Source organism: Dasypus novemcinctus, chromosome 24 (genome assembly GCF_030445035.2).
Source record: "Dasypus novemcinctus isolate mDasNov1 chromosome 24, mDasNov1.1.hap2, whole genome shotgun sequence".
Taxonomy (NCBI): Eukaryota; Metazoa; Chordata; class Mammalia; order Cingulata; family Dasypodidae; genus Dasypus; species Dasypus novemcinctus.
Genome location: NC_080696.1, coordinates 12,358,378 through 12,385,331, shown reverse-complemented (window position 1 = coordinate 12,385,331; position 26,954 = coordinate 12,358,378). Strand labels below are relative to the sequence as shown.

The following is a 26,954-nucleotide window of genomic DNA, read 5'->3' as shown; positions in this document are numbered from 1 at the left end:
GAGTTTCTTATGTCTATTGAACTCTCTTGTTAAAACTCCAGTGACACAGAATAGAGTGGTTTTATATATATCTAAAGCCACATTAATTCCATCACAAAAGTTCTCAAAGTCCCTTGGAGGGAAATATATAAAACACTTTTGTGGTTATATAATGCCAGGTCACCTGGGGACGCCCAGTCATTTGCAATCAATGTGAGATTGATTCCAACGTTCTTCAGCACAGAACCCAAACTGAGCAATGGAATGGGGGTGTTATTTTCTGATGGTCCCCTTGGTTCTACACTTCTGCACCTACATATCCGAGATGAAATTGGGCCCCTTCCATAATTTCCCAAAAAAACACACCCACAGAGCAAGCAAGCGAGCAAGAGAACAGGAATGCACTTATTGCAAAGTAGATTTTACCTTTGGGGAAATGGGGCGGGAGACAGTTTCCATTGCAGCCATACAAACAACTACAGGGCTCCCTATTCTTGAAATGTCCTTGGACCACTTCCATTGCTGCAGAAATGTCACAGCCAAGTTGTGGCCCCACCTCATATTTGAATAGCAGGCTCTTCTCTTCCTCCTCCTTTGTCTACAATTTTATCTCCAGGAGGAGTTAAAAATCCCTCTCATTTTCTGTTAAGGAGTGGTTTAGCGATCTCTTTCTTGCCTTGACTGCTCATCTTCCACCCCGATTGGCCTTCCAAATAATTTTCTAAACAAAACATTTGCCTTCTGTTTTAGGTTGGATTCTCTAGGGCAGGGTGTGTGGTGGGGATTCTTGGGCAAGTGATTTCTCAGAAGAGACATAAGGGAGTGAAGAATACAGGATAGGGCAAGGCAAGGAACCCAGCCAAGATGTAGTTTCAGATGTTCAGAGCTCTGAAGAGTTAATTGCTCGAGAACTGCCCTCTTTCCATACATCAAGGGCTCCACTGCTATATCCCTACGGAAGCCAGTAAACAGCTAAATAACCTACAGTGGAGACTGTCTGATTTCCTAGACCTACTCAGTTCCAATCATCCTTGCCTCTATTTCCTCTCAGCCACTCGCTCTTTCAACCACATGCAGAACTATTTCACCAACATGAGTTCAAACATTAAAATAATTGTCTCAGATCAGAGCCACATTCCTGATACTCCTGTTCTCTTTCTTTCTCCCAGCAAACCTGCCTTCATCTTTGCAATGACCTCTAGTCCCTCCTCCCATTCCCTCTTCTCCCTTCGGTGCTCTTTCCTCACTGTCACTCACTTCCATGGCCAGCCTGGATCGAATGACCAGCCTTTTCATTCATGTCTTCTTCATTCAAGCCACACTGCCTTTATCACCACCCATGGTGTTTCCTCACAGTTCATTTGCATAGACTGTTTCCTCCAAATGGAGTGCCAGTTTCACCTCCTTGGCCTGACAAATCCCTACTCATCTTTTAAGAGCTATCTAAAATGTCCCTTCATCCGTGAAGATTTCTTCATCTCACTTGACTAGAGTAAGTTGCCTGCAGTGGATGGTCATTGTATGGGGACTTCCCATCATCCATTTCACCTTTGTAACCACTTTCTTTTCCTTTTGAGAAACCACCTCTCCCCCAATAGGTACATTCTTACATGACTGTAATGATAAGCTCTGTCCTCTCTAATTAGGCCCATTGGGCACATCTTCCATGGACATTGAATCTGGAGTGGGGCAGGAAAAGTCCTAAAAGGATTTATTTCCAGTCCGTCCTAGTAGCAGCATCAGTCTCTCTGCCTCCAGATTCTATGAGCCCTCTACAGCTTCCCAATAAGTTCCGTTTGCTTAAGTCAATTGGATTCAGTTTCCGTTGCTTGCAAATAAAAAAATTCTCTTGTATTTCTACAGTGCCTTATTACAGTGCCTTCCACATGGCATTGTAATCTTCTGTGAACTTGTCTGTCTCCACTGCCAGGCTGAGGCATTTTCTCAGTCATTTTTGTAATCACAATATCTAGCACTTTGTCTAGCATATGGTAGGTGTTCAATAAATAATGAATGAACAAGTAAATAAATGAATGATAGAGAACAAGTTCTCCCCAGAATTCTTCTTTCTTGTTAAGGTCTGAAACTAGCAAGTGGGTCCTTTTTGTTTCAAAGGTTCACTTCTAGTCCTTATTGAACACAGGGATTCTACATGAATTCCACTGAGACATGCACTATGGATTGAGGACTTGATTACAAAACTTTACAATCCAAGGGTCAACAAGAGAAGGTATAGTTAGTTCCCCAATCTTCAATCATCCCACAGAAAGGTGAGTTGGGTCCAGAGATAGCTGGATGTATGGGAAGTTTACCTGCTATACCTCCCACTGAGTGCAGTCATGAGAAAATGGCCTTCTTAGAGGTGCACTAGTTGGGTACCCAGCTGCCTGGGAAGCCATTGTGCAGCATCTAGAGACCTTGGGAGACCTGGAAAAGAGTATTTCCCACATTTGAAAAGTAACCACTGATTCCATGATAAGGTGAATCTGGGAGAAGGAGCAAATTGTCCTTGTACCCCAGACTAAACATCCCAGTGACATGTGGAATAATGATAATCAGAATGAGGAAGTCATGGAATGTCAAGAACTCTGAAAATTATGAATAGCACTCTGACAAAAGTCAAGACATAAATCTAGTTGGAACACTTTACACACTTTCTTCTGTCTTAAGTAATCCTCTAGCACATCTACTTTGCTTTTTTTGTTCTGAGGCTCAGCCCCAATGCTTTTTTGCAGCTCAGCGAGGTGTTCTTATTTTATTTTATTTTTTTAAAAGATTTATTTATTTATTTCTCTTCCCCGCACCTCCCCGCCCCCCACTGCCCCAGTTGTCTGTTCTCTGTGTCTATTTCTTTGCGCATGGGGCTCCCCTACGTGGGGGACACCCCTGTGTGGCAGGGCACTCCTTGCGTGCATCAGCACTGCGCGTGGGCCAGCTCCACACAGGTCAAGGAGGCCCGGGGTTTGAACTGCAGACCTCCCATGTGGTAGGCAGATGCCCTAACCACTGGGCCAAGTCCGATTCCCAGCTAGGTGTTCTTTAGCACAGAACAGGTGTCCACCAATTGGGCATTCCGAGGACTCCAGACTCTCAAAGGCCCTCTACAGCAAGTCAGGAATCATCTTCTCAAATCATTTCCTGACTGTACTTCCCCCAAATTTGGAAAGTGTTAAACCAGAAGGTGGAAATAAAGCATCATCAAGATAAAATTATCTGATACTTGAGCCCTCTTATAGAAAAGTAAATTTGTATTTCAGTGTGTTTGGGAAGCCAAAAAAGAATTACCAATAAAAGCCACAGGTAGAAACCTATAGCCATAAACCATTTATCATATGTATACGCATGTGGGGTCAACCTTTCAAAATCTTTCCTGGTTCTTTGAAAGCATGTTAATAGGAGCAATTTCTGTTTCAAACACAGATTAATAGGTCTTTCCCTTTATTCGTTCTCCCCTTTAATCATGAATTTAGATAACACAGAGATAACTCAAAGCAGAAATTAGATGCTAAAAGTGTCCAGTGTTACTAAATTGATTGGATAATTTGAATCTCTCAGAATACTTGTAAATTGGCTTTTAAGCTAAATTATTTTTTAATTTAAAGAAGAAAGTGGAAATCTCTGATAGCTTGTCAGGAAAAAGAAAAACTAGGGCCACTTCAAGTTCTTTGTGATCTCGTTAACAAGGCATCAGATCCCCAAATGCCTCTCCTTGAATGACTTCTGGCCTGGCTCACCTAATCAGAGGCTTCTGGGGGAAAACTGCTTGGAGTAAGTGCCAGCCTTAGGAAGCTAAGAGGCTCTGCGAGGTTATGGACCATTGGGGCAGGGGAGGCTGACTCTTCCTCCAACTAGCTCTCCCCATCTGTAAACTACTGATAATGTTGAAAATTGTGAAGCGTTCCATAAATGTTTGAGAAATATCGTGATAGCAAGTAAAACTCCGTTTTTTGTTTCTTTAAGTCTTATGAAATTGACTCTGAGCCCCCAACCCACAAGGCAAGTCATATTGATACTCTCTCTATGTTGCCCCCCAGGTCTTGGAAAGGTTCTGGGAGACGGAAAGGGAGCTTTGGGCCAAGCAGAGATTTCAAGGCGCTCCCCCTTCAATTCTGGGTGCAGAGCAGTCCTCTCTGATATGCCCATTGCCCGTGTCCTCATGCTCTCTTAGAATCTGATGGCTTTGAGATTGATGGGCCATGCTTCTGAGAAGGAGTCATTGCCAGGCAGGGCTAAGAGCTTGGTGCCCAAGATCCTGCCTCTGGGGTGCAGCAGACCTTTGCTCTAAGGTCTTGCTTCTTGCTTTCTGCTTGCAGAACCTTGCGGAACTGACTAACTTCCATTCCTTTCCCAGGTTGGGAATATCTCTCTCCCCTCTTTGCTCAGATGTGCCCTTCTGTTTCCTCTTCCCTCCAGACTTTTTTCACAAAAGACAGGAAGCTGGTTCTTTTGGGGCAGCTTCTGCCTTCTAACCTACTGAAGTTCCTGAAACTAGGAAATACTATGAAAGGCAAGGTACTCTTCTTGAGGTGAAAACAAATTAGATAGAGGAAAGCCCAAACTGATAGGGCAGCTCATTAGGCCAGCACATTATTTTTTCAACTATAAAACATAGAAATAACGTTATTCTTTTTATTTGCCCTTATTTGTCCAAATATAGTAAAGAAGCAAACAAAGAACAACCTCACAAATGAAGGAGATGAGCTATTTAACATGGGCACCAAGATTCTTCAGCAGTCTAAAAGCCAAAAACAAAAAGCAGAGTAAGTGTGAAACCAGTTATCTTAGCCAAGTTTTAAAAGGCAATGCAAAAGTTAGTTTGTTGATTAAAAGCTTATTGGAATAGCATTTTCCCATAAGTTTTTGTTTTTAAAAGGATCAAAGGGTGTTTAAAGAATCCTACAAATTAGCCTAAACAAACAGAAAAACTGTATGTGAAATCATAGTCCCTACCCATTAAATGAAATGGCGAATTAAGGCACTGATCTAAGAACTCAAGCAAAAATATTGTTTTAGCCTTAATTTATTAGATATTCCAAATTAATAAAATATGTATGATCTGAGTTAGAGAGTGGCTGTTTTAGAATGCCTTTTCCCTGCCTAACTGAACATTTATACAGTGCTGCAAGGACTTTCACATATGTGATGCCATTTTATTCCCAGAACAGTCTTATGAGGTAAGTAGAGCCTCACTTTTCCCCTTTAAGAAATTGAGAAGAGAGATTCAAGATGTTACAGTGAATGACCATGGTCGGTCACCAATGGGCACATGTTCTCACCCTAAGACCAGTGTTTTTCTTTCCATTTGTCTACCTTGCCTTATGGGGGAGAGGAGGCAGAAATATCTTCTCTCCCCAGGTGAGGGGCACAACTTGAGGTGACCCCTCAAGTCTCTAGTTAAACTCTTGGGATCAAATCCTAACTCTACCATTTTCTAGGTGTGTGATCTTGGACAAATTACCTAACCTCTTCGAATCCTGGATAATATGAATCAAGTTCTTAGTATAGTGCCTCAGACCCAGTAACCAAGAAATAAGTGTTTATTTGTATCTCTAGACCTCTAATTGGAAAGTGGAAAGTGTGGAGGAAAAAAAAGCAAGGGTGTCTTGAAGCAGTAATAGAAACAATGGGTCCTGACTCTCCAGAAAAGAGACTTTGCTTTCACACAGCCCATCAGCCCTCAGGGAAGCATCCAGAGCTGTGGCAGGCAGCCCTAGACAGAGCAGCAGACCAGTCCATAAATTCCTTCTTAAAGCCTGAAGCCTCCAGGAAGAGCATAAATGGGTAGAGGAGGAGAGGGCCCTCAGTTCTGATCCTGGCTACTACACCAACTTCCATTTATTGTGCCTCTACTTTGTACTTTATTGTTGTAGGCACTTTATATGTGTAATGCTGTTTATTGCTCACACTGATACCTTGAGACAGATTTAAGCCCCAAATCCTAGAGGAGGAAATGGAGGGTCAAAAAGAGTCTGTCATTTTTCCAAAGTGACAAGAAGGAAGTGAGGAAGCTAGGTTTCAAATCCAGAACATTCGAATTCCACAAACTGGGCTATTTCCACTAAACTGTATGGAAAATTGTGTTGGGGGTGCGAGCAGTACCCAGAGAAATTTCAACCAACTCCTCTTGGATCTCTCTCTAGGAGAAGTTGAATTAGAAGCTCTTTATAAAAGCGAAGGAAACCATCCCCAGGGCAAGAATGCTCATGCTGAGCATTCCTGGCGTCATCATGTTGAGGACTGGGTTAGGTTGGACCCCAAAAATTCAGTTCAGCCTGTTAGAGAAGTCAGCTCACCAAGGCAGCCACTGAGTGGGTGAGTAAGAAAAGGAATTCTCAACCCAGCCTAGCCAGATGTGAGAGCACTGGAGGAGAAGGGGCTCATCCCCGAGATTCAGATTAGCTCGTCCAGAGTAGGGGTTCAAGGAGATGAGGGGCCTACTGGGAGTGCCCCATCAAGTCCAGGGAAACCCTGGATTCAGCCCGATGGGGTAAGAGCACTCTTAGTAGGTCCCAAGTGACTATTCACTTAACCTTGAAAGGAACTTCCCTATTTGACTTAAAGACCAGGGAGAAAATCCATCCCTGGCAGCAGCCCATCCAGCAGTGGGGACCCTTCTGCCTATCTGTCATTCGGTGTCAGGCCCCTCTTGCCCAGCCTGCTGTGCTCCTGCTCTTGTCCAAGGGAGATGGAAGAGCAGCTTATTTTCTCAGCAGCGTGGATATAATCAGAGAGTACAAAAGGCTGGGTAGATCCCGTGCATTATTAGCATGGTGCTTTCTCCCCTTAAGCCAGACACATACACAACATATAAGATTCTGTTCAGGGAGAGAAAAATGAATGTATGCCCTACTGACCAAAGGGAAATCGTTTATTCCCATCCATTCCTCTTTTGGATTCTCTCCTTGCTTCACCACTTCCAGGGGTGGGGTGGCAGAGATAGAGGTGACACTAGTCATTTGGGCTCACCCACATCCACGTCCTGGCCCAATTCACTCACTCACTCATTCATTCATTCATTCATTCAGCTGCTGCTTATGTATGAGTGAGGAGAATGGTGGAACAAGTCAGTGCTTTTAAAAGCACAGGTGCTTTGCCAAACGTGTCAGGGAGACACAAGCTTTTGTCTAAGACAATCAGGGAGCTTCAGTGACAATCAGGATGGTCTTTCATTAAGAATCTCTCTGCACAAGCAAAGACATTTTAGAGATAATCTCCTGCCCTACATCAAGTTTCTTGTGTCCTGGAGAAGCATTTAGCCCAACCCCCAGCCCCCCAGCCCCTCCCTTAGCATCCAATGCCAGATCCTGTAGAGATGATCAAGATACCCAACAACTTACGTTCCCTGCTGCCCGTTACTTCCTACAGTTCCCCTCTTGGGACCACAGCCCAGATCTTAATTCTGCCTGTCCTACCAACAACTTTCTCCAGCCCAGGATCCTGCTCTGAGCATCCCTTATATCCCCTTGGATTGCCCTGACAGAGGTTCCAGGTGCCCACCCCTCCCTTGGAATCAAAAACATCTACTAGGATTTGTTTTGCAGCCTGTTGCTGTGCCCTGGGCTCAGAGGCCCCTGCAGCCCACTCATGATCTAGGCTGTGATCCATCTTGTTGCCCTCCTTGTCCCAGCAGGCTATGTGGCTACAGCAACAAGGCGTGTGGCAGAAGGGCTCAAGGGCACCTTGAGGTCAGGCTCGCCTCTTGATGCCTATTCCTGGATGTCAGATATTTGCCTCCATGACCTTTGAGACCTTCTATCTTATTGTTTGCCTTCTGACCCCAGAATTTCAGCTTACTTTGGCCATGGCTAATTTCTTGCTTGGCCCCTGGCTTCTGGCTCAGCATCTCTTTTTCCGCTAGAGCCCTGACCCCAGTTCTACCACCCAGGACCTTAATGTCTACCTGCATGTCCCTCAACCTGAGGCTCTTCTTGTCTGGCTGATTCTGCTCCAGGCTTTGCTCAAGAGCAACCTAATTTCAGCATGGATGGGAGGGTGTACATAAAGCTGAGTCTTCTGCCCCTTCTGAGGTGGTAGCAATGGTAGATTTGTGTGTTTCCTCCTGTATTTGAGTCAAGGTCATAGGTGGAGGTTAATGCTTTCTGGTCAAGGTGAAACCAAAAAGGAAGTTAGAAGAGTAAAAATAAATCCCCAGGGTACTCTGTCTCTGACACATGTTTTGACCTTGCAGAGTTCTCCAACACCACTTGTTATACAGATCAGGTCTAGATGATAGGAATCAGAAAATGCGGGGTGTCAATACTGTGGCATCATTTTAGCTTCCTGGCTTCTAAAACAATTAACCATACAATGGGTTGGCTTAGCAGAAATTTCTTGGCTCACAATTTCAGAGGCTAGAAGGTTGTTTCCTCCTGGGCTTTGTATGCTCTGGGCGGCCAGCAAACTTTCGGGTTCAAGACTTTTTTATCACATGGCAATGCACATAGAGTGTCTTCTCCTTTCTCCTCTGGGTTCTGTTGACTTCCAGCTTCTGAGTGATCCCCAAGCCTTCTCTCTCCACATCCAATTTTCTTTGCTTATGAGGACTTCAGCCTTGTTGGATTAAGGCCTGCCCTCATTCAGTCTGGGCACAACCTAGCTAATAACTTCTTCAAAGAACCTATTTACAAATGGGTTCACACCCACAGGATCCGGGGTTGGATCTGAATGTGCCTTTTGTGAGGGAACATAATGCAATATCCAACTGCAATCATATAGGTAATCACTAAACTTTCACTGTTCACCACCTAATTACAGGAGAACAATTATCATGCCACAAAAAATAGTCTCCGAGTTAGTCATCATAATAATAGCTAAACTTATTGAGTGTTTACTCTGTACCAGATACTATGCTTCACATGGATTATCTTATTTAATCCTCACAGCAGCCTTATGAAGTAGGTACAATTATTTCCCCCATTTTATAGATGAGAGAGGCACAGGAAAGTTAAGGAACTTGCCTGAAGTTTCCAGAGTAGTAAGTGGTAGAGCCAGGATTTGAACCCAGGCAGTCAGACTCCAGAGCCCTAGTCATTGAGGTTTTGTTTGGTTATTGTTTTTCCACAGTCTGATTTTGTTATATTGAAGAAAATGTCCTGTTTTAGAAAATTATTTTGGAATATGAAGGGACTCTCATTCTCATGACAGTAACTTCCTAGATATGACATTCTAACATTGTTCATTGTTACATATTTTAGAATTCATTTTATGAAACTCTTGGATAAATATTCATAAATGATAGAGGTGGCTATGGGAGAGTTCACTATTTCAGGACAAGTACCTTGATTTTTCACTTCTCTTGGGGTATAAACTTGAAATTTCTCCTTTTCAAGAGCGTCACTATTTATTAGATATATTTGAAATTATAATCTTAGATGGATCTAGGGATGAAATAATTCTACTGTAATGGACTTCAGCTAAATTGTGTTATTAATAGCAATGACAACTGTATCCTACTTGTTAGAAAGTAATGTGAGGGAGGGAGCGGAAAATTTCATTTTTGAAAACCAAACTTCCAATTTGATATTCTTGAAACAGAGCCTACTTACTATTTGCCAAAGCAGCTGACATGGGAAATTTGAAAGCTATGGAGAAAATGGCTGATGCTTTGCTATTTGGAAATTTTGGCATGCAAAACATAACAGCAGCAATCCAATTATATGAGTCCTTGGCTAAAGAAGGATCATGTAAAGCCCAAAACGTGAGTATTGAAAGAAAATGAAACCTTAAATAGTTACATCCTGAAATAACTATAGACGACATGTGAAAGGAGCTGTAGCACGGTATTCCCACTCTATTGCATTACCTCAGCCACAGGGGGATTACCATATTGCACCAAAATAGAGTGCAGCTGGAGCCTGTGGTGAATTCGAGCTCCATGTGTGACTTTCCGGATTGAAAGAGAACTGGTATCTAACCCACTTTCCTATTATCCATGCCCATGTGTGTGTTTTAAGATAATTTGGGACCAACGAACCCCTAACATAGTTAAATTTGATATAGATACTATCCATCTGTTTAAAAAAAAAAAAAAGGAGCTAAATCTGGTATCATAGGGCAATGTGTTTGGTTTTTACATCTCAAACATTTTATGAGCTAAATATATCTCCTTTCCTATTTTAATAAATGCATTTCATTTTATTCTGAGAACACCATAACCATTTCATAGAAAATCTGGAATACAGGAAAAAAAAAGGTGACCCTTCCCAAGCCAATCATTCCTTACTCAACCACTGTCAGGACTGTCTGAACTTTGGATTGGTTTCTTTCTCTGTGCATCTCACTTCCTAAATGGTCCTAATTACAATGCAGGTGCACATATCATTTTGCTTCTAGCTATTTTCACTTAATGCTCTAGCAAAAACCATCTTGCATGTTGCTATAGTCTTTTTAATGAAAAAAGTTCTTCTGACTACAAAATAAACTCATGCTCATTACCAAAATAATCTGATAATTCAGAAAACTAAGAGGAAGAAAGGAAAGGCCATCTGAAAACTTTCCACCCAGAGATCATTTTTGTTATCATCCGGTAAAGTACAGGTACTAGTCTTTGGAGTCAGAGGCACCTACCTGCCACGTGCCAATTGGATAAGCTACTTAACAAAACGTTTTCCCCTTCTTCTGCGTGAGAGTTTGACCTTTGGTTCATTTTCTAGTTCTATTTCCCTGGTAATCTGATAGGAGTAAAATGTCAGCTGTGTTTCTAGTTAACATATCTTATGACAGAAATGATCCTGATTGGTTAATAGTCTTTGTACTTGGAGAAACGCTAATGAACTATAAATACCTGGTGGTGGTTCTTGGGGGATACTGGATGCTATGCAGATGGTCATCACATGGTGAGTGAGGCTTTGATGTCAGGCTGGCTCCCCTACCTGCCAATGGGGATGTCACCTTCTTGCATTTGAGCTGCCACCTGAGGGACCACAGAAGGTGGTTCCTGGAAGCCTGTGTGAGCTGCAGCTAGGACTCCCACAGACAGGAAGGCCTGACGCTGCCCTGCTAGCAAACTGGGTCCTGCACTGCCTGCCTCAATAGATGGGTGGCAAATGTCGCCTGCGGGAGTCTTGTGAGTCTGCACGCTGAGTTGGACCTAAGAAGACCCCCGAAGAGTGGGGCAACCTCTCTTATTTTCATCTGCAAAGCTCGGCTAATGATGAGCACTGGGTCGTGTGTCTGTCTGCCTCATCACTGTATTGCTAACATTTAGCACAGTCCTAGGGCAGGAACTATAAGTTGAATGCTGGATTAATTAATTAGCTATTTATTAATTAGCTATTAATTAGTAGTAGCTTTTGTGGGAATTAAAATGATGTGTGAAGGTATTTAACTTCATACCTGGAACCTTACAATCATTCATTATAAAGGAAGGATACAAATATCATTACTCCCACTATTATTCTTCTATAACGTTTCCTATGACTTTTCCTGTGAGATCATATTTTGCTGTTTCCTAGCCTGCTCTTTATTCATTTAACAATATATCATAGGGAAGTGGATTTGGCTCAACTGATAGTGCATCTGCCTACCACATGGGAGGTCCAGGGTTCAAATCCAGGGCCTCCTGACCCATGTGGTGAGCTGGCCCACACACAGTGCTGATGCACACAAGGAGTACCATGCCATGCAGGGGTAGCCCCCACGTAGGGGAGCCCCATAAGCAAGGAGTGTGGCCCCATAAGGAGAGCTGCTGTGCACGAAAAAAGTGCAGCCTGCCCAGGAGTGCTGCCGCACACAAGGAGAGCTGACACAGCAAGAAGACACAACAAAAAAAGACACAGATTCCCAGTGCCACTGGCAAGAATACAGGTGGACACAGAAGAACACACAGCAAATGGACACAGAGAGCAGATGGGGGGGAGGGGCGGTGGGAAAGGGAGAGAAATCAATTTTTTAAAAAACCAAAACAATATATCATAGACATTTTTCCCGGTAAATATATACAGAACAATATCACCATTTAAAATAACTGGGAAGCGGACTTGGCCCAGTGGATAGGGCATCCGTCTACCACATGGGAGGTCCGCGGTTCAAACCCTGGGCCTCCTTGACCCATGTGGAGCTGGCCCACGCGCAGTGCTGATGCGCGCAAGGAGTGCTGCGCTACGCAGGGGTGTCCCCACATAGGGGAGCCCCAGGTGCAAGGAGTGCACCCCGAAAGGAGAGTAAAATGTGAGAGTTGTTAAATCTTCATTCTCCATATTTGGTTAATCAAGTACACAAAATTTCAAGACAGACCAAATTTTACCATCACTTCCACCACTAAAAATTATGTCACTTAATTCCTTTCCAAACTAGTGAGCATGTGCTTTATTTTTCAGTGTTTGAATTAATAATTATTTATTTCTGTCCACACTGTTTCTTGAATACCAACGAAAGGCCAAACATAATCTAGGTTGATGGGGTAAAAATGATAAATAGGCCAAAGTCTTTACGGGTGAATCTGAAATATAAAAAAGTAATTGCTGCACAATTTAGGGGTCTACAGCTAAGATACTCATTAAGTGTTTTGGGCACAGAAGAGGGCCAGTTCTCCCCAGGGCAGATAGGGAAAGCTTCAAGGAAGAAGTGGCATTTGTACTCCGTCCAGAATATTGGATAAGGGCAACATCAGAGATTTACTGTATTTAAATAAAGCATTTGATTCAATGCCAAAAAACTACTCCCAGAAAAGAAATCTCAAATTAGCATGTGGTACATAAAACTCTTGGATTTTAGACCTCAAGTCAATTTTACTCCCCATGCTCCAGTTAGTGTGGTTCTAGTGGATGACCACAGGCTACCCTCAATGGCTTGCCATTGGTTTTAAGGAGAAGCGGGTGGGAGAATGTGATGGGTTGAGCATTAACCATTCAATGCCAGAAGGAACAATCCAAGCACATAACCAACAGCCCTGTGTTAGCAAAGCCATTATGTGGAGAAAGGCAGGCGTTGCCCGGTCAGGTGTGAAGCACGTACAGCTACAGATTTCAGGGTGGTATGGCATGGTAGTAAAGCAGGGGCTCCAGAGTCAGAAGGTTTGCCCTTGTATGAATCCAGGTTCTACAACCTGATGACTCTTCCATCTTTTGTTCATTCTTTGGTGTCCACGAGTTACTTCTCCAAACCCAGCTTTCCCAACCCTGAAAAGAAGACTGATACATGGGGTTGCTCTAAGAACCAAATAATATCTATAAGAGCCTTTAGCTAATGTTAACCACATTTTAATTAATGAATAATGTTGTAGAACAATTTTAGACACAGCAGCTTGTCTTTGGGATCGTTGATCCTGACTTTACATCTCCGCTCTAACATAGGCCCCCGTGTTCTGCCCTCTCTGAATCTCAATTTCATCATCTGTAAAATGGGGCTAATATCCATCAGTAAATGTGTGTTTGCATACAAAGAGGACCATAAGACAGAATGTGGATGAGAGAGGATAAACTTATCACCCAAAAAGGCTGACCTTGACCCAGCATGCAAAATTTAGCCATTCCGTATTTTAAAATATTGAAATGCTGCAATATTTATTTGCAAAAAATATGTCTGCCCCAGCCCCCTCTAATGCCTTCCCCGCCTGATTCCTCACTCAGACCGTCCCCCAGAAATCCCCATGGTCTAGCAACCGAAGCCTTACCATCTGGATGAGCAAGGAGCCTCTAGGACCCTGCTCCAGGGCTGCAGCTGGGTTCTGTTCTGATATTTTGATTATCACCCTGTGATTACTGTAGGAAAAAGTGTTTCCTCCTTCAGTTGAATTATTTCCTTGCACAAAGAACAACTTGTTAGTGAGATTCCATGCCATAACTAATGCTTAGTTTGATGGCTGGGTACTGGGACCAGGCTGGCCAAGGGACATATAATGCCACCTCCCTAGCTGGGCAGCCAGATGACCACTTCTCTTCTCTGGCTGTTTGTGCCAGCCTGACAAGGAAATCCTGCCTGCACTAACTTAGGAAATATTGCTGGGGATTGCAAGGATAATGTATCAACAGAAATGTGCCTAGAGAAGCTAGAGATGGGGACTGAGCATGGTAACAAGAGGGAAAGGAAGAAAGTGAGAGAAAGAGACAGAGGCTGAGAACTGTCTTTGGGGGAATGGGGGAAGACCAATCAGAAATACTGAAATATAAATGGGAGAAGCCTGGAGTGCAGGAGCTTTAGTGGAGATTTGAATTAACGAAGGAAAATAAGAACAAAAAATATGAATTGCTATTAGAAAATGGCATTGAGCATGTGGCAGCAAGAAATGCATTTTCAGGCATGTGCAAAGGAAGCTAGGTGGAGGGAAAGAGGCATGATTCCTTCTTTTCATACACCTCAAATGGTATGTCTCCAAAAATCCAATGAACATAAAGAAATTCCAGGAAAGCGGACTTGGCCCAGTGATTAGGGCATCCATCTACCACATGGGAGGTCCGTGGTTCAAACCCTGGGCCTCCTTGACCCGTGTGCAGCTGACCCACGCGCAGTGCTGATGCGCACAAGGAGTGCCGTGCCACGCAGGGGTGTCCCCCGCGTAGGGGAGCCCCACACGCAAGGAGTGCCCATGCACCCTGTAAGGAGAGCTGCCCAGCACGAAAGAAAGTGCAGCCTGCCCAGGAATGGCGCCGCGCACACACGGAGAGCTGACACAACAAGATGACGCAACAAAAAGGAACACAGATTCCCGTGCCACAGACAATGACAGAAGCGGACAAAGAAGAACATGCACAAATGGACACAGAGAGCAGACAACGGGGTGGGGGAGAGGGTTGGGGGGAAAGGGAGAGAGAGAAATAAATAAATAAGTAAATAAATAAATAAAAAGAAATTCCAAGGGCAACAAAAGCAAATTAAAGTTACGAGCAAGGTCCTCTGAATGGATTTTCAAAGACCCTGTAACGATGAATAAGGAGAACTATCAATGAAGTAGTCTTCATGGTAAACGGTGGAAATTTCATACAAAACAGGCCATACTTTAGAACATGTTCTGTTAGATATTTTCAGGTGGATAGTGGATAAATTAGGTATTTTTCTCTCCTCTGGTTTTTGTTCGGGAGATAGAAATTCAGAATTAGGAAGACTCACTCTTTTCTTGATATCAATGAGCTGTTTTCAATAGGAAATTTATTTTTCAGTTAATTTGCCCCACAAGAAGGTAGGGTTGAACATCATTTGCCTAAGAACGAAGAAATGGATTGTTCAGCTTGCAAGGTGGTAATCTCTAAGTGGTGGTACAACTTGTGTCTATTCTTTTCCTTTCCTGAATATTTTTGTTTGTTCCTCTAAATTTTCCATTCCCAAGTATGTGTTACTTTTGATATCAGCAAAAATATTATTTAACTTAGATACATGTACTTACTTGGTTGCACAGTTCTAAATAGTTTTTCTATGAATGATAAGAAAATCATTACATAAAACTAAACATGGCCAATATAAAGGAGAAAGGATCTGAGTGGCTATTTTACCATGCTTTGTGGTTGTAGAAGAATTCTGTGTCAATGGCAAAGATTCTACCTATTTTTCTTTTAGTTTGGATTTGAGTTATAGAAGTGTTGCACAGAGGGACTATAGTTATTAGCACTGTGCTACTACTGAAAAAATCATTATTAGTATCAACTTAATGGTCGATTTGATAATTATAGGATTATCTATGTAGACTATTTCCTCTTCATGCTAATGCTCTTTGTATTAAGGTACAGACAGTATCTGAGTTTTCATTAGGGTTGATTCACATTTTTGTCTGGTATGCAATTTGAGACTAAAAGCAATTATCACAGATGCTTTCAATCCTCATTCAGTCATTAAAGAGAGGAAAGGGTATTACTCAGTAATTGAGTACCTGCTTCCCATATACGAGATTCCAGGTTCAATCCCTGGTACCCCCTTAAAAAAAATAATTAAAGGGAAGTTGTTTAACCTTTATTCTCCTTTAATAATAATTCCTTGTATAAGCAGTAAAGGAGGAATATTTGACTTTTAAATTGTTGTTATGGAATATGAGTAATTTGCTTTGATATATTAAAAAAATCCTTTACATTTAATCTTTCCATTCAAATCCCAGTTACTATAACACTTTCTTAGAAACTATGATGGAATGGTTGTGTGCCCAATTAAGTCTTATAAAACAAATTTAATTTACATAGCTTAACCTTTAAAATCAACTGAAAGCATCATAGCTGTCATCACTTATTGGGTAGCTTCTCTGTCAACTCACAGCATTTCTCTTTTCTGAATTAAGACTTAATCATTCTGTAATACATCTTGTTTCATCTCACCCTTATTGTAAAGTTGTTAGGTGACAATGCCTAAGCGTATAGGAATATTTCTTCTTCCCTCTCCCTACTATTAGCATTTTCAGGATTTGGAGTTGTCCTGGGTGGTGCTGCAGGGACAGATGCTGGACATTGTGTTTCCTGCCATGGCCCACTGGGTGGCCTGGGGGAGAGAGAAGACTACAGTGTAGACCACTGTCCATGTGGTGCAGCAGTGCTCCAAAGTGTATTCACCAAATGCAATGACTGTACCACGATGATGGAAGAGGCTGTTGATGTGGGAGGAGTGGGGTGAGGGGGGTATATGGGGACCTCATTTTTTTTAGTGTAACATTTAAAAGAAAATAAAGAAAAAATAAATTTAAAAAATAATAAATGTTAGGTCTTAGCAAAAAAAAAAGAAGAGTATAGGAATAGAACAGTTCTATGATTAGCATGTGTATTACATGGCAGCCCATAACATCTTTTGACTTCTTCTAAAGCCCTACTATACTTTAAGTGGTGTAATAAACAAAAAGGAAGTTGAGCCTTACAAATAATTCAAAATTACCCATTGTTATATTTCTGCTAAAGAGAGAGGAAGCTTGCTGTGGAAGTTTAAGATTATTTATGTGAGACCCATGGGAGTTATGGTCATGGCCGATGGGGTTAACTACCAGGTCAGATGGCCCCTCTTTGGAAATGGTGTTTATGTGTGATGAATCTGGACTCAGATGGGATCTTCCTTCATAAGACTTTCACGCTAATGTGCTGGAGGTGCAGTTAATGTTGGGGTTTAAGATATATTTAGGGGATTTGAATCTCTGGACTGACAATGTGATAGCCAGGTCCTGAGCCTCAACAGACTCCAGCACCTACAATCTGATTTATTGGACTTACCACACTCAGCTAAGATGGAGTTGAAGAAGGACAACCACCACACCATGGAGCCTAGAGTGATTACAACTGAAAGTGGGAGGATTGCATCCAGCATCCATGTGGAATCTGAGCCTCCTCTTGACATAGAGGTGCAATGGACACAACCAATCCAATGTCCACATAGAAGAGGTGGCATTGGATTGGGAAAAGTGGACATGGTGGCTGATGGGTATGGGGAAAGGCAGGAAGAGATGAGAGGTGGAGGCGTCTTTGGGACATGGAGCTGCCCTGGATGGTGCTTCAGAGGCAATCACCAGACATTGTAAATTCTCACAGGGCCTACTGGATGGAATGGAGGAGAGTATGGGCCATGATGTGGACCATTGACTATGAGGTGCAGAGGTGCCCAAAGATGTACTTACCAAATCCAATGGATGTGTCATGATGATGGGAATGAGTGTTGCTGGGGGGGGGGAGAGGCGGGGTGGGGGGGTGGGGTTGAATGGGACCTCACATATATATTTTTAATGTAATATTATTACAAAGTCAATAAAAAAAAAAAAAGATTATTTATGAATCCCCAAATTAGAGATTATGTTTGTAAACTAATCTATTCCACTGGGTGTGATCCCCTTTGATTGTATTAGAATCAGCTGAAATGTCTTAGGTTAAATTATGTTAAGATTAGGGCTTTGATTGAACCAAGTCAGTAGGGCATGACTGGTTGAGCCCCTGCTCCCTTGATGGGCTGATACAAAGGGATGCCCACTCAAGAAGACACACAGGAGAAGACAACACAGGAAGAGAGAGAGAGAGCTCCACAGACAGAGCAGAGGAGAGAATTTTGATCCTGTAGCCCCAAAAAGAAAGATGAGCCATTCAGCTGATAGGAAGCCTGAGAGACAAGCCCTAAACCAGTCTGGAGCTGAGAGAGAGGAAGGCTGATCCCTCACACAGATTGCCTGCCATCTTGCTTCAACATGTGGCAACTGGCTTTGGTGAGAAAGCAACCTGGAGTTGGACTTGAGGGCCTTGGGACTGTAAGCTTTTACCCCAAATAAATACCCTTTATAAAAGCCAACAGATTTCTGGTACTTTGTAGCAGCCCTCCCTTTATACACATGCCCTGTGGGCTGGTTACCCATGACTGATAAAATCATGGTTTTAGTTCTTACTTCTAGAGCAGGGGTTCTTAATCAGGGGACCATGGACCCCTAATGGGTCTGTGGAAAGATTTCAGGGGGCCTGTGAGCTTGAATTTTTAAAAATCAACTTACTATTTTTATTTTCTCTGACCTCTAACTGAAATCTAGCATTTCCTTCACTTATGAATGTTTGCAATAAATACAGTAGTATTCATTTCATATCACATTATAGTTGTTGCATATCTTGAAAAATCATTTAGGCTCATTCATATCTCTAAATTACAGTAGTTGTTAGACCTGATGCTAGTTCAGTGCCATAAAACTATCCGCCGCTACATTCTGAGAAGGGATCCATGGTTTTCACTTGACTAGCAAAGAGGTTCATGGAACAAAAAAGGTTAAAAACCCCTGTTCTAGCATGAGCTTGAAATAGTGGAAAGCTTCCCTCTCTAGTCACAGAATGGAAATTTACCCCTCCAACAACCTACCTCACAAATTCATGACCTCACAAATTTCTCCCAGAGGAGCAGGGCAAAATCTGTACTCTGCGTATAATGACACAGTGTTGGTGAAAGCATCACAAAATACAAGCCCAACTGAACAGTATCTTCTCTTATATAAAGGTCAGTATATTTGTTTACTGTCAAAGTTTCTACACAACTAAACCAGATTCCAAATTGAGAAAAATCAAAACTTTCCAAGAGTTGTAAAAAAAAAAAAAAAAATCTAATATTGGCTAGAGTTATCCTTTAAAAGAGGCAATTTAGCCATTTAAGATACATTACAAGGGCTAGAGGAGTATCAGGATTTTGGATGCCTCCCATATCTGTAAATGCCTTTATGGTCAATTTTCCCAAAGGGGGAATCTTCATAACTAAAGAGGAATTGGAATAATTATAAAAGATAGTTTTATTTTCATTTTATGAATTAAGTAAATTACACAATTTGTACTTACAAGCCACATATTAGAACTCTTATGCTTTGGGAAACAGAACTCTGTTGTCAATTCCCTAGTCTAAAAAACAACACAATTCTCTGTCCTTGAAATTATCATTAAAATTTTGAGAAATTTTTCATTTTTGTTTTGACTGGATTATTAAATATTGACGTATCTCAATTTTAGGGGGGCTTTTAACAAATTTTTTTGTGATGGTCTCATGCACTAGATGAAAAAATAGAAATGCTGGCTTGACAATGGTACATGAACCACCACAGCCAGAGTATCAAGGTAAAAGCAGGTTTCTAGCAATACTCTACAGGATTCTTCCCATGACCCTGTGCTATTCAAAAACTTCATCAACTATTAAGTTGAACATCTAAGATCAGATTGGTTTTAATATGAAAGATGGAGAGAAAGGTATATTACCAATGACATGCATAAAATTGTGGGATGAACTTCTAAGAATAGTGACAGGAATGATAAAGCACCAAAAGAGAAGAACCTTGAAAATATTAGAAACACCAAACCATACTTTGAAAATTATATTCTGACAAAAATAGTGCTATGACTCTATTTAGAGGAGTGCTATGACTCTTTGAGAAAAAGTGGGAGAGTGATGTAGATGGCCTGCATCTACATCTGTCATATAACAAATCTATAGATAATGTGTAAAAGATATAAATTAAGTAACAGCAAGTAGTAGCAACAATAATCAAAAGCTGTTGTCTATGGAGTGATTGACTGGAGAGGAGCAAGGCATTGATACTTTATATTATAAGCCCCTCAGAAATATTTTGAATTTTAATTGTTAATTCATGTGCATTAGTTTGATAAAAAACACAAAACTTAAATTTAGACATTAACCCTTCTCCTCCCTCCAAAAATGAAATTATGTTTAAACTAAAATTCCTAGAAATACTCTTCCACTAAAAGGCACCTGGGTCCTTGGAAACTGTCAAATTGTAGGTGTGGAGCACAAGATACACAAAAAGATTCTGGAACATGTTATCATACCTGATAGCGAGGAAGGAAGCTGTCAGAAGATATCATGGTCGTGACCAAAGCACTAAGGAGTCAACTCAAATAGGCTCCCACTGACTAAAATGGGAAAATCGAACCCCAAAATAAATAATGATTACAATGGACTGAAACATCACAAATATGTTTAATCCATGAGATCATAATGTTACTTAAAAACAACACTATGGAAACAGACATGGCTCAACTGACAGAGTGTCCATCTATCATATGGAGGGTACAGGGTTCGATCTCCAGGGCCTCCTGACCTGTGTGGTGAGCTGGCCCACATGCAGTGCTGCAGCACGCAAGGAGTGCTGTGCCATGCAGGGTTGACCCCGCATAGGGGTGCCCCATGTGCAAGGAGTGCACCCCGCAAGGAGAGCCGCCCTGTGTGAAAAAAGCTCAGTCTGCTCAGGAGTGGTGCTGTATACACTAGAGCTAATGCAGCAAGATGACGCAACGAAAAAGAGATGCAGTTTCCCAATACGGCCAGATAATGTAAGCAGACGCAGAAGAACAGACAGCGAATGGACACAGATAGTAGACAATAGGGGGGAAAGGGAGAGAAATAAATTAAAAATAAATCTTAAAAAAAAAACACTACTTTATCACCTTGGGTAACATATTAGTTTCCTAAAACAAATTATCACAAACTTGGTGGCTTACAACAACAGAAATTTATTCTCTCAGAGTTCTGGAGGTGAGAAGTCTAAACCAAGATATCAACAGGACCATGCTCCTTCTGAAGGTTCTAGCAGAGAGTTATTCCTTGCCTCTTCCAGCTTCTGGTACTCCCAGCAGTCCTTGGTATTCCTTGGCTTGTTGCTACATTGCTCCGCTTTCTGCCTCTGTCTTCATATGACCTTCTTTCTTCTGTGCATGTCTCTGTGTTTTCAAATCTCTCTTGCTTTATAAGGACACCAGATTCTGAATTTAGGGTCCTCCCTAATCCAGTATGACCTCATGATAACTTGGTTACATCTGGAGAGACCCTATTTCCAAATTTGGTCACATTCACAGGTATCAAGGATCAGGATTCAAAATATCTTTTTAGGAGAAGCAATTCAATGCACAGGAGCGAATGGTAGAGAACCAACTCATTATTTTTAAAGCTGGTAAAGGAAAAGAATGAAGTATTTATCCCACCTGTTCTATATAAATTAATTCAAAGTAATTACATATTTGATAAAGTAAAGTTTTCATTATAGAATTGTTCTAGGTAAAGAATGACATAAAGAGAATGTCATCATTTTGTCACTGCTAGTGAATCAATGGAGCTATGCAAACTTAAAAAAAAAACCTATGCAATGGTCAGTGACCAAGACAGCTCATTTTTTTTTAAAGATTTACTTATTTTATTTTATTTCTCCCTCCCCCTGCCCTGCCCCAGTTTTATGTTCTGTGTCTATTTACTGCGTGTTCTTCTTTGTCTGCTTCTGTTGTCAGCGGCATGGGAATCTGTGTTTCTTTTTGTTGCATCATCTTGTTGTGTCAGCTCTCCATGTGTGCGCTGCCATTCTTGGGCAGGCTGAACTTTCTTTCACGCTGGGTGCACTCCTTGCAAGTGGGGCTCCCCTATGTGGGGACACCCTTGCATGTCAGGGTATTCCTTGTGCGCATCAGCACTGCGCATGGGCCAGTTCCACACGGGTCAAGGAGGCCCGGGGTTTGAACTGCGCACCTCCCATGTAGTAAATGGACACCCGAACCACTGGGCCAAGTCCGCTTCCGCAAGAGCTCTTTTAAGAGTTCTATAATTGGGGTAGAACTTTAACCAATCTGATCCAAGATAAAAGAAAAAATTTGCACAAAATTGAGAATAAAATAATTTAAGCACAGATATAAAGGAAGTTAAACAATTTTGAGACAGTACCATATTCAACTTTATGTGAATACAGTAAAATCTAGATGAAATAAAGAATTTTCCCAGAAAATTTATATCAGTTTGTTCTCAAGGGTATTCTGTATCACACTAATATCAATTGACTAGAAATCATGACTAGACCCATAGCTATAGAACAAATTGAATATGTTAAAGATCAGTCTTCCCCCAAACACTAAACCCAGATGGTTTTACTGGTAGGTTTGATCAAATCATTAGGAATTCTTTCTATTATTTAATTTGTTATTTAAAAAAAGAAAAAAATACTTAACAATCATTCTAATATGCCTTAATAATGATTCTGAGAAAGAATTCAAATAATTTCACTTGCAAATACTGATGTAAGAGTTCTGAATAAAATTTTGGCAAATTGACAAACATGAAACATACTACAGCAAGCAGACTTTTTAAACCATAAATATATAGCTCAACATTAAGAATATATTTCTATAGCTTGATTTCGATAAAATAGCATCCCTATCACTTTCCACCTCCTTATCCTGCTTCATCTTTCCTCACAGTATTTATCACTAGTACATATTGATTTCATTTTATTGTCTTCTCTCCAACTCCTGGGAGCAGAGACTTTGATTGATTTACTGATTCCTGTATCTCCAATGCATAGAACAGTGCTTCACACAACCTTCTTGGTAAATGCTGGTTAAAAATTAATAAACCAAGGGCATTTAACAGAAACGAAGAGCAAAATGAATCTATCACAGTGAAACACAAGAGGCATTCTTATTAAATTCAGGAACAAAAAAAGGATACTTGCTGACACCGCTACTGATTAAATTGTTCCAGAAGATCTACCCAATAAAGTAATAGAATTCCAAGAAGGAACTGATAAAATTATCGTTATTTACAGATAATATAAGTATCGACTTTGTATTCCCAAGAGAATATTTAAGAACTCTGGGAAGCCATTGAAAGGTTTTAAACAGGGAGGGGTGAGATAATCAGTTATGACTCTGACTACAGATGGGCAATGGATAGGAGGGCATCAAGCATGGAGACCAATGTAATAGTCCAGATGAGAGTTCATAGTAGTTTACAATAGGGAGATGCTGAAGAAATGAATTTGAGAGCTAATTTAGAGGGAACATTCACTGGAAGTTGACAGTGGATTGACTATTTGAGGTTAGAGAGTGGAGGAATCACAGATAACTCCCGTGAAGGGTTTTAAATATTAGAGTTCAAGGAAAGGGGATTGGAGACTCACCATGGAGAAGATGAGTGTTCTAGTTTTCCAGGTTGCTCTGACAAATACCACGCAATAGGTTGGCTTAAGCCACAAGGATTTATTGGCTCCTGGTTTTAGGGCAAGGGGAAGTGCAAAATCCAAGCACTTTCTTCCCCAAATCAGAAGTCTTCTAGAGTTGGCTTGTCACAATCCTTGGGGCTCCTCGGCTTCCATCTCTGCCTCCCTTCACTGGAGAGCTCTCTCTTCTTGTATTGCCTCTTTGGTTTCCACGGACTTCCTGCTTCTTCTTGTGTGGCCTTACCCCACTTCTGGCCTCCAGTAATATGAAATAAGACCCACCCTCATTGAGCACTCCTCAACTAAAAGTAACATCTTCAAGAGTTCCCATTTACAATCGGTTCACTCACAGGAATGCAGATTAAGATTAAGAGCATGTCTAAATTGGGATACATAGTTCAAGCTACCACAGTAGACTTTACTTCAATACCTCTGTTTTCAGCATGGTGTTTCATCCCCCCTCTCTGATATGCCTGTGTCCCCAAGTCTGATGTCTTTGATTCAATTTCTCTGAGAGTAAGCTCCCCATCTAGAGCAGGGTTGGGAGAGAGCTAGATGCCTGGCTGCACAGGGCAGGGGTTAGGACCTGGCAGTCTATCTTTTTATACATTTCCAATCATAATCCGTGTATTAATCCCACCTTCCTTCTGCCTCTTCCAGCATCTGGTCCTCCCCCAAGTGGGCCTTTTAGGGCCCTGTCATGTCAGGATTCACATCTACATTGCTCTCTCATCTTTCTTAGGTCTGAGATAATTACAGTATACAACCTCATCTAGGTGGGGACTTAAAATGTCAACTCCCTATGAGACAATAATTTTGCTACATATGTCCATGGAAATGAGATGCCTAACTTTAGTTTTTTGTATTAGTTAAGGCAGAGATATGTAAACATTTTGGTCCCAAGACCCCTCTGTACTCTTAAAAATTATTGAAGACCCCAAAGAGCTTTAGTTTATGTAAGTAATATCCATTGATACTTGTCATATTAGAAATTAAAATTGAGAAAATTTTTATCTCTGTATTTATTTTATTTAAAACTAACAATAAACTCATTACTTGTTAAAATGAAAAGAATATAGTTCAAAAAACATTTAATGTCAAGAGTAGTATTGTTTTACATTTTTACAAATCTCTTTAATATCTCTCTTAGTATTTTCAAGTCTGCTTTTGCATTCAGTCTGATGTTATATGTTGCTTTGATTGAGATTGAATATGTAAGAAGATCTGGCCCCACACGATACATTCCTAGGGAAAGGAAGAGTATTTTAATAACCTTTTCAAACAATTGTGGGTATTCTTTTTTTTTATTTTAATACTCACCAAAACTCAACATGTGATCTTTTCCAAAGACCTAGATGCAATGCAAAATCTGAAACCATGTCAGTGAATCTTTCCTATTCTGTTACATCAAAATCTTTTGGTTTATCTTGCATTTTGAATGTACTTTTTACCCATGCATGATTTTATTGTGTATTGGTTGTTTTGAAGCTATTGATTCACTGAGTTATGCAGTTCTTCCACATTTGACACATTTCATATTTGACACATCAAAAAATCACATTTGATCTCATCAGAAGTCTTTAAGTATTGGGAAGCTGTCAAGTTCAGGCAGACAAAAATTTTTCAAAATTCTAGGTTTTGCTTAAAAGGTTTAATTTATCATTAACAACAAATATTTTCAGTTGTTTCCCTTGAAGTGACAAACTTGCTTCATTCATTTTCAAGGAGATGTCTGCCAGTCTAAATAAACAGTTTGTCATCCTTTCAAGTGAAAATGGTGTTCCATGAAAAAATCAACTGTTTCATCCTATAACTCAAATGAGAGCATTTCCTTGAGGTATCCAATGTATGGGTACTTTCCATTTTCGCATTTAGAATATTTTCAAGACAGAGAATAAAAATATTCTGCTTTATAGCTCATCAAGGACATTCTTAAATGACACTAGGATTTTTATTTTTATTATGCATGAAATGAAGAATACAATGACTACTTGTACAATTGGTTGTACTTCTAGATTTATGCTAAAATTCCAGGCGTTTTACCCACTTTTTTTTTTTTCAATGGTACCAAGGACTGGGGATTGAACCCAGGACCTTGTATGTAGGAAGCTGGCACTCAACCACTGAGCCTCATCAGCTCCCCTGAGTTGGTTTTTTCATTTCTTTTTTTTTTTTTTTGGCATATTATTCATTTTAATGAAGGAAGGTTTTTTCATTTCTTTGCTTATTGTTTTGCTTGTTTTTGGAGGCAGTGGGGACTGAACCCAGGACTTCCCATATGGGAATCAGGTGCTCAACCCTTGAGTCATGTCCACTCTCCTGACCATTGTTTTTGTACCATCAGTGCAAATGTCAACATGATGAAAAAGGTATCTTTGTATTATTAGGAAAATAGTTCTCATCCTGCAGACTGGTTCATAGGGTCTTGGGATTCCCAGGTATCTACAGATTATACTTAGAGAATCACTGAGGGAAGATACAGGTTCAGCTGGGTATGAATGACCCCCAAGATAACACTGACTTTAACAAGACAGAACTGAAGTTTACTTGACATAAATTCAAACTGGGAGCGTGGCTCTGCTCTGTTAGGTCATCAGGGACTCAGGTTCCCTCTATTTTGGGTCATCTTTAGGATGTCACCCTTGTCTGCATCGCCCATGATGGCTCACCACTCATGTTAGCCTTCCAGCCAGGACTAAGGGGAAAAATGGAATGGGAAGGCACACCTTTGACAGTATGACCTGGAAGTTGCCCGTATCAATTTCATTCACATCCATTGGTCAGAACTTAGTCACTGTCAAGAGCTGAGCTGAGCTGAGATACCCGAGATGCTGGATGTCAATGTAGTCGATTACAATAACAAGCCAGAATGAAAGTAACTGTCAACCCTTTAATCACTGCACTTAAAAAAGTAAGACGCTAAATAGAAGAAAGTGTCAGCACCCCCAGTGTGCTATTTTTTTCCCCATGGAACAACACCAGGCAAGGATTAGATGGATCAGATGTCAGGATTGTCTCCCTGCCAAGGGAACCCTGAACAAAGAGCTCCTGCCATTTTATGGACCCAAGAGCCAGGAGAAGGTAGAATGGGAAGAGCTAAGAGGAGGAAAATACTGAGTACTCAACTGCAGTGGAGAAAGTATCCTTAATAAGGAGGTCTCGACAGAGGTACTTGGGAAAGATCTGGGCCCAGTGTCCCTGATCGGGAGGACTTTGAATGGAGACTCCTAGGCTAGGGATGCAGATGTGTGTTAGATCAAGACCAGCCAGGCAAGTCTGATTCCTTGACTGCAGAGCCTCCAACGCACTAGCTGAGCAGCAGGTCTGGTGTGGTGAGGGCAGCTTTCCCCCACGAGGCCTGCCAGGTAAAGCCTCCACAATGCCGTGTGTCAGGCCCAAGAGTTCACAGGTCAGGCCAGGAGCAGGTCTCCTTGGGCACGTGGCCACACCTGACTGCTGAAAACCCATCAAGTTAAAGCACTAAATGGCTTGTACCCGACATTTTTACCAATCACATCATCACTTGCTAACGGGCCAACCTTATGGTGTTAATTTTTGTTGCCATATGCTTAGCTACAAATCAAAGATTGGCAGGGAAAACCTCCAAAATATATCAAGGGAAAGAAATTATGTAATT

General features: G+C 41.2%; 1 protein-coding gene across 1 annotated transcript in view; it reads left to right on the top strand.

Annotated features, from left to right (window-relative positions):
• SEL1L2 (SEL1L2 adaptor subunit of SYVN1 ubiquitin ligase) overlaps positions 1-26,954 on the top strand; it is a 108,788-nt gene that overhangs the window by 49,803 nt on the left and 32,031 nt on the right. The window contains exons 4-5 of the mRNA XM_058287573.1: positions 4,637-4,739; positions 9,514-9,676. Of these exons, the coding sequence (XP_058143556.1) occupies positions 4,637-4,739; positions 9,514-9,676 (266 nt within the window). The remainder of the gene's footprint in view (positions 1-4,636; positions 4,740-9,513; positions 9,677-26,954) is intronic.